The sequence below is a fragment of the Rasamsonia emersonii genome (assembly GCF_000968595.1).
Source record: "Rasamsonia emersonii CBS 393.64 chromosome Unknown ctg1118621760655, whole genome shotgun sequence".
NCBI classification, from domain to species: Eukaryota; Fungi; Ascomycota; class Eurotiomycetes; order Eurotiales; family Trichocomaceae; genus Rasamsonia; species Rasamsonia emersonii.
In genome coordinates this window covers 7,196-16,193 of record NW_013562832.1, presented here as the reverse complement: position 1 = coordinate 16,193, position 8,998 = coordinate 7,196, and the positions used below count along the sequence as shown (strand labels likewise).

General features: G+C 45.6%; 1 protein-coding gene across 1 annotated transcript; it reads right to left on the bottom strand.

The window, feature by feature from the left end:
* Positions 1 to 611: 611 nt before the first annotated feature.
* On the bottom strand, positions 612 to 2,611 carry T310_8126 (NADH:ubiquinone reductase (H(+)-translocating); the record flags this gene model as incomplete). Its single annotated transcript, XM_013469091.1, has 5 exons — positions 612 to 685; positions 742 to 1,435; positions 1,501 to 1,808; positions 1,841 to 2,179; positions 2,245 to 2,611. 5 exons carry the CDS (start codon positions 2,609 to 2,611, stop codon positions 612 to 614), a joined length of 1,782 nt encoding a protein of 593 aa, XP_013324545.1.
* Between the last annotated feature and the right edge of the window lie 6,387 nt (positions 2,612 to 8,998).

The following is an 8,998-nucleotide window of genomic DNA, read 5'->3' as shown; positions in this document are numbered from 1 at the left end:
AGATTAGATGACTATTTATTTGTTTATTTTATTCACTTCTTCTACTCAGCAGATGACTTGACGAACAACGAACATGACCAAGATGACGATGGTAATGTATAGACTTACTCCTCATATGTAGAGAAGATGATGTTATTACAGGGCCAGGCAAGAATCAGAAACGAGAAAAAATAACAGAAAATAATGGGATTATACATCTATACATCATGAGAAAAACCAAAAAAAGAGCCAATTGGATGATGATGATGATGATGATGGTCGAAAATTTAACAAAGGAAAACATATGAAAGTTGTAGTAGTAATACTAAACGGTTACAGGACACAATCACACAAGGAAAGAAAAAAAAGAAAGCAAGATCACAAAAACCCAAATCCCAGTCTATATCTATTTCGTACAATGTGGATAGTATATTATTAACCATTCCGCTCCGACTCTTTAATGCTGAATCGTTCCCTTTTCAAAAATCTGCCCCGTCCCAATTCGCCCAGCTGAGACACATGAAGCCAGGTTCCAAGGACAAGGTACGAAATGCAACAAATGAAGCCTCGCAAAAAGGTATTTCAAATCGGATGGAAGATACAGTTGTGGAAACTCGTTTTTCGGGACGGGTTTACTCCCGAGAGACGTCACGACCAAAGATCTTGGCCTTGATCCAGTCGGTCGCCACAAGAACACGGTTGCGAACTGCAAACATTATTAGCTTTCTTCCGAAAATAGCCTTCTCATAACGCGATACATACCGCTGAAGCACATGCTCAAGTAAGCACTGCGCCAGAAGAGATAGGTCATCGTTCCACCGCTTGCAATGTTGCCGCTCAGCCAGCTGATGTCTGCAACCGCACGCTCCTTTCCAATGTATGCCAGGCTACCCTGGTGAGAGTACTGGAACGGTCCAATCTGCTTGGTCCTCCGCAACTGCTTCTGACGCTCCTTGATCTCCTCCAGGATCTTGTTGCGCTCATCCTCGTTCTTAGCCGCCTGCTGGGCAGCAGACAGCCTGCTCAACTCCTTCTCAATCTCTTCCGTCTTGGCCATGGTGTTGAAAAGACGAGCGAGGAAGGCACCCTCCTGGCTGGCCACTTGGGCGGTCGGAGCGTAGTTCGTCACGGAGCAGTCACCGAGGGCCCAGATATTCTCCGTTCCGTTGACGACCAGATACTCGTTCACAGCGAGACCGCGACGGGAGTTCTTCTGCGCCGGGATCTGGTTCATCAGGTCTCGGACGACAGGGCGAACGGCGTTACCGGTAGCCCAGACGAGCAGACCATACGGAATCTTCTCAATCTCCTTGCTGCCATCTGGTTTGGTCACCTCGGCCTCGATGTACTTGTCGGTGACGTTCTTGACCATGGTCTTGGTGCGGAGAGTGATCTTTTCCTCCTTCAATGTCGACTCAGTGTAGTCGATCAGCTGCTTGGAGAACATGGGAAGAACCTGGAACACACGTCAGTCAAACTCTGGACATCAACTCACAGTATGTTCGTTCTGGAGAAACTCACGTTCGGCAGCGCTTCGACCAGAGTCACATGGAAGTTGTCCTGGATTTCAGGGATCCATTTCTTCAGGTCCTCCTCAAAGAAGTCCTGGAGCTCACCAGCAAACTCGACACCAGTGGGACCACCGCCGACAACGACCATGTGCAGGAGTCGTTTCACCTCGTCCTCGGTCTGGTCCTTGAACATGGCCGTTTCGACGCAGTCCATGATTCGCTTGCGGATCTTCTGCGCATCGCCGACTTCCTTCAGGAAGCAAGAGTGCTCCTTGACTCCGGGAATACCTGGAATAGAGCATGAGCAAACCGACGTTCCTGGACATTTTTTTTCTTGGCCATTGACTTACCAAAAGTGGCGTTTTCAGCACCGACAGCAACCACGAGCATGTCAAAAGGAACCTCCGTGCGGGAAACATCGCCCGTGATCTCGGAGCCGTCGCTAATGTGGACAACGCGCTTCTCGTAATCGATCTTGGTAGCCTCTGCTTCGTAATACTTGACGGTGCCCTTCTTGTGACGCAGAATGTTCCGGATAGGTTCCATGATGGAGCGATGCTCGATCAGACCGGTCGTGCAGGAAGGAAGCAGGGGGGTGAAAAGGAAGAAGTTACGGGGGGAGATGACGATGACATTGTAGTTTTCCGTGTCGAGCTTCTTGAGCAGGGAGACGGCACCCCATCCAGAGCCTGAGAGAAAGCGAGTCCAGTCAGAGGGCGATTCCCCAACTGCGCTGGGATCGACAGCGACTTACCTAGGATCACCAGGGTCTTCTTGTCCGGGTCAGGTTGAAACTGCTCCTCTGGATTGTTCAGGACATAGATGCTGTATGCCGTCCATCCAGTCATTCCCAGACCGGCGAGCAAAGTCAGGCGATAGGCCCATCGCAAGAATCGGAATCTCTTCTTGGGTTCCGGTTCGGGTGCGGAATCCGTGTATGATCGTCGGAAAGAGCGCTGCACAGGCTGTCTCCGCGAATTGACGGTCAATGGCGAGGAAGCGGCCCGGAGACCGTTGCCAAAGCGCGAGGAGTAGGACAGCGACCTGCGCGACAAGGTCGCCAGCTGCATTGTCGCGGGCGAGACCGCCTTTGGACGGATCAGGAGCGACCCGACAGCCATGATCGGTCCTCACGCCTAGCTTCGACGAAGCGGAAGGGGGAAGGAGCGGAGAGTAGGAGAGGCGGGAGAGGAAGAAGATGCTCTGAGGTGCAGCTTCTTAATGGGATCAGAGCATGTCAAGAAGTCAAGAATAAGAATAGATCGGAGGTGCGCCGTGGATAGGCGGGCACGAAACTGTTTTTGGAGGCCCGGTGTGCGCAATCCAGGGCTAACCAGCGTCGTTATCTGAACAACGGCTGCAAAAACTTTTTTTTTATTTGGGCAGCTTGCGGTCGAGACTAAGGCTGGGGCCGGATAAGCGCCGGAAGGGTGGTCCCTGGGAGCTATTTCGGGAAAGCCGGTGGGTATGCAGCTTTAGGTATGTCGCGCGCCGGAGTCGTGGTCGCGGAGTGCAATTGTGCAATGCTGTGCTGTGCCTAGCAACGCGTCGCTTGCAGGGAGCGATTGAGGACTGGGCTATTTATAAGGAGGTCTTCCGTGTCGCTCCGACGGATCAAAAAGACCATGCAAGATAAACGAACGAGATCTCGGGCGGTTAAGGGATGGAGTTTAAAAAAGAAAGAAAAAAGGACCAATGCGGCGATGACGCAGGTCGGGAGAGTCGGTGTTGGATGCGCTTTCCTGCTCGGGCGATTCATCTTGGCCGCTGCTGCTTCTTCGGGATTCCCGTGTGGTCGGCTGACTAACGGGCCGACGGCGACTTGCCGCCGACCAGCGACGCCGGCCTCCATTGCCAGCGCAGCGCAATCGACATTATTACTGTCGCTGCTGTCTGGAAGCTCTGAGCAGGATAGTCCACTTGCCGGGTGTGGAAATCTGGGGTACGCCAGTACTGAGCCTCGCAAAAGTCCCACTGCTATTATCTAAGGCCCTGCGGACTCCCGGGTGATTATCGTGCCGCGGCTTATTGGCCGAAAGGATATACTCTTTCGGGGCTTTGCGGAGGACTCCGGGCACGAATACGAGACAGACGTGTGCTGTGCTGCGGCTCTGCTGGAGGCTGTGTCGTTGACGTTGATCTGAGATGAATAAGGAGAAAACGTCACATGTCTCGGGGCTAACTCGCGGCTTCTTCGGCATCGAAGCATCTTAAGGGATTTTTGCCTCTTGCGCTCAGAGCAGCCAGGCTTCCAGACGCGGTAACCGCTCTGTCCAATAATAATGGCAGTGAGGAGAAGTCTTCGACGTGAGGGGAAATTTTGGTGCCCGTGAGGGGAAAGGGGCTCTTCATGAGGGGAAAGCTTGACATCCCCAATAATGGACCTACCGAAAAAGGAGAATGTCCTACGATTGTTACGTGTCTTCGCCAGGGGGAAAATAATAAAAAAAGAAAAAAAAAGAAAGGAAATTAATTATGGAGCATTCTAGTCCTTTCTGAGGCAACAAGTTCTCAGTCTTGCAGCGGTGCAATAGCTTCATGCCCATCCAGCGGATAGAATGTTTCTAGAAAAATCAAATGAAGCCTTCTCCAACAATAGCATGAATATACATGAACATACGGGATGTACAATAAAGCACAAGCCAGCCAGTAGTTGGCAAGCTGGAAATGCTGAGTCACAGCGCAAATGCACAAATTACATAGCACAACGCTTTCTGGATCTGTCAAGAAAAGGGGAATTGAAGCCGACATCTCAATTGAACTTGGCTTGTCTGCCTTCCCTAAACTACCTCAAGGAGGAAGTACCTACCTAGATTGGTATTTGTCACATGCCTATCGTCATGGAACTACTTCTGCCTCTGTCATGCCCTAAATAGATTAATTAAACTTCATGAATTCAAGGGTCAGCAATTTCGAAGCCATTAAGTAAGACTTTACTCGAATTGAAATTAACTACTCCGGCATGCTGTATGTAGTTCAAGTCTCTTCCTGCCAAGCTCTAGCTCTAGGTATGCCAGGCTCTACATCCCAAAAAGGAAGTAGAGTCAACGGAACCGGTCAGAGACGAGAACCTACACTTCAGGACAGTAAAGGCATCCCCCTTGGATATGCTCTTCTCCTCTCATACTGTGCCATTTTCTCCAACACGAGCAGAGCTCGAGTATCTTCCTGAGTATTTAACAAAACTAACAAGAGAGAAGATTGTCTTCCCCCTAGTCTCAGATGTATTTATCCAAGGAGACAACCTTTTGCCGTCTTGACTCTTTCCAAAAACGGTTATCGAAGTGCATGTCTAGATACGTTCTTTAACAACTCTTTCGACCATCTCTAGACTAAAGTTATAATATATTTACGAGTTTACATTTCTCTGCATTGTCATAGAATTTGGGCTACAATCAAGCTAGCTTTATGTAAACGTCTAAAACAAAAGAAATTAGGATAAGCGCAGAAAGACAAGCCTTTTATGACAAAAGTCTCCCCTATTCGGTGTAAGTCCATCACCATTTATTGTCTCAGGCAGTTTCTGGCTTCATGGCCAGATCACAAACTTCCTATAAACCGACAATTCACATGAATCAGGTCTTCTCTGACCATTGTCTTTATTCACTCTTGTCAAGCCAGAAGTTCTAGTTTTACTTTCTCTCAAAACAGATCGATCGTATTATTATTCGTCTTCATCGAGAAGAAATCATGTACTGATTAATTCCTCTAATATATTCGGTTACTCTTCTCCATCTATCGGCACATACGAAGTATAAAAAGTATCCGCATAGCATAGGTATATTACTAACAATACTAGAGGTAGCTACTGAACCAGTCTTATTCCAAAACGTCACCTGTTGCTCAATTGCATTATTACGAGCTCAGACGGGAAATAATTCAGATTCTTGTTCGTTCCTCTACCTTGGGTGTTTTCCCCAGTACATGTACTGTACATACTGAATTTCTACGCAGGACCACTTAATTTTCTTTTTCCTCTTGAGACCGTCGAAGAAATTCTCTCATTGTGAAATGGCTTGCTGTGATTAGTGTGGATCTGTTTAGCAGGCTATTACACGCGTGCTCAAGATTGCTTCCAGCATGATACAGTATCTCATGCATTGGAAAGACCTTTCTGGCTCTCGATTCGCAATTCCTGCTTAGCCTGTCTGCGCTGCTCTTGCTTGTATTTTCATGTGATCTGTTCTTCTCAGAGATTGAGACTAGGAGATAAATACTCTTCTGGCCATTGTGTCCATGACCTCTTTCTTTTACCTTCTACATGCTCTTCTCGTCCTTTTTTTCCCCTCAATATACTTCAAGTCTCTGGTCTAAAGTAAAATGATCATTGTATAAGCCTTGTGAAATTCAAAGTCCAACAAATCCTTGCCCAGCCAAGAGTTTATCTCAATGGAAACGACGAAGATGATCTATTTGACTGATGTCGAGCATTCTAATCCTATATAAAATCAAGAACCACCGCAGAAATAATAAATGATAATGGTGTAGTAATAGTGATAAGGTGTCATTGTTACAGTTATTGCAAAGATAATATCGCTCCTGCCATCCACGATGATTACTTTAGACGTTCCGTACATGTTCATAGAAAGGGACTATTTAATTAATTCAGAAAGAGATGGGCATGGTGGCACAGTGGCATTCATGACAAGTGGAACTAAAGTGGTGCACTCAGCCAATGTAGAGATCAAACCTGCAACCATCATTGAACATAGACAGGTGTTACTAACTGTATAACTTGGACGCCTTCCTCGATTCAGGTATAAAACTCGGAATTTCCTATATGATTCGCTTTGGAGGCACCTGGCCAGTCAAGGCGGTTCTCTCCCTGAAGCTTCGGTCTTCATGGTCTGACAAGAATCTCAACTTATTCTTCCTCCGGGAGGCTTCCTTGTTTGTTTCTCTCGTCTGCGCTGTTTGAGTCTTGTCTTTCATAACTGCCCACCATGAAATACAGTATACAAAATGGTTTGCATATCAGAGTACACAGACGAGAAAGTCTTTCTTATTTTTCAGGACATCTGCGACCAAATACGACTCTGTCGCTAGAATCCGCCGTCCACTCCATTCTCAACCTTCTTACAGAAGACGCTCTCTTGTCAGATGATTTTGTCATTTGACGAGGCGTGCCTGGAACTGGCTGAACAGATCCCCTGTCATGATCCATCCCAGGCAAAGGTCGCCCGTGTGCTGGGGTATATTGCATAGTTTATAAAAGCCACTCAGAAATCTACTTCAAAAATAGGTAGTCTAGTTGCAAAACTTTCTCTTTTTTACGTCCTTTTCTAGGACGGTCAGGTTTACTACGTCTACCAACGTCTTGGAGAATCTATAAGAGGAACTGCAACGCATTCGTTGCCAACCTTGATGAATGTCACACCTGGCGTTGCGATCCACTATATGCCATCTGGGCAATGCGCGATGCATTTGAAACAGCCACGACAAAAAGGGCAGTCAAAGGATCCGCGACTCAGAAATCCTGACTGCAGCGAAGTGGATTCTCTGGAATGTCTGGAATGGACAGATGTTCAATTGAACACGTCTTGTACCCAGGTGACCGAGGAAATGAGAAAGTGGGCTGTGGGGACACTGTATAACGGCAAGGCACACATTCTCTCGACAGGTGGCTTTTTTTTGGAGGGATGGTTTTAGGGCTGTTGCTGGGGACGAGGACTGGTTTTGTGGCTTGGAAAGGCGGCGGACATGATGAATTTTGAGCAGGACATTAGCTCTTGTAAATAAGATGAGAAAATAAATTCCTTAATACATGGAAAATAAATGAAAAGAGGCAAGGCTAAATACAAGCACCTATTTCCTATTCTCAATATCTATACTGACGATAGATCATCCACTTCCGATATTTCAACATCAGCTGGATGAAATACAACCGTATGAAATTGACCATTCTATCGCGTATAATTTATCGAAGTAGGTAATTGAATCGGCTGTAGGATAGTAACATCTGCACTTAGTCGAGGTAATATAGATAGATAGCTTTATCAATCTGTTACGGAAACAGTTAATTAATAGGTAGGTCTTAGATAGTCTAATGAAAATATAGAGACTTTGAGAATTCCTTCAAGAGAAGCAAGTCCTCCCAGTGCACGACACCTCTAGCCTAAATTTGAAAAGAAAGAGCCTCTTGCGTCGTCTTCCCGCTATGAATATAGGAATAGAAATATAAATGAGAATGGGATATAACAGTAATGCAGAGCATGTAATTGTCTGTATTCAAAAAGTCGAATACATTATCATAGTGCACGGCGTCTCTCAGGCTTCTTTCTTTTAGACCTTTGGTGAGGTCTAATTGTCTGACCTACAGCACTTGATAGGTCAAATGACCAAAAGAGATAAGGCCAATGGCATATCCAGGTTCGTCGAGAAGTGCCTCGATTGAGAGATATGGACGATCCAGTAACAATTTCGGTTTTATTTCACTTGTCAATGGCATGTCATGGCATGGCATCCTCTGTAAATGCTAAACAGAATCTCCCGGTTTCTCTACTAAGTGTGGAATCCAGCTGCTGGCAAGGCACGGCTGCCGGATAAAAATAAATAAATAGTTAGTATCCTATTCAGTGAATTCAGTTCAGGAGTTCTTAATCAAGTAAATGTAAAGAACAGGAGACTACTAACAATGAAATAAAATAAAACAAATTCCTTGAACCCTGACCGATAGTTTATATACTATACACTATAGACGCTGATTAATACTGGCTTCGATGAAGTATTAACACCTCCCTGTATCGTACCAAATACTGAGCATGTATTTAACGCTATAGATATAGACTTTAGACCTTAGAATGCTACCTACCCAATGTTGACAATGCCATCTTATTTCAAATTCCCCTCTGGCATTAAGAATAAAATAGTTTTTACCATTTTATATAGAGGCGACGATGGCCTTTGTCAGCGTTCCAGGGTTCTCAACCATCTGAATGAAGAAGTCTTTGATCAGAAGAAGGGCAAGGATCAGTCTATCGTCTATATTTTTAGGAGCTTTTCAGGTACATATCTATATAAATGGGCATTTAAAAGGGAGTTCAAGCTTGATTGGTTATACCTTTTCGTCTTCTTATCTTATTACTAGATAGCTAGTCAAGTTCTACGGTATTCTCGTCTGATATTTTTTTTTGATTCCGTGTCATATTTGTCCGTAATAGATTAGATTAGGTATGTACTGTACTGTACATACATGTAGCCATCTTGTTCTGCACAGTGATATATCCATTCGTATTCGTTTAACTGGACGAAAAAAGAAAGAAAGAAAGAAAGAAAGAGACAAACATGACCCAAGGAGCTACGTCCGTCTCATGCAGAATAGGACAGGATATACCCCTGCGGTACTGTATGCACGTCTATAGTTGATCTGTCCGGATGCAGAGCAAGCAGGTGAGCAGGCAGTTTTTATATATATATGGTACATAGTACGTAGGTATGTAGTGTTGAACAAACATCTGACCTGCGAAAAGAAAAATAATAATCAATGATGCACACACACATGTACTGTA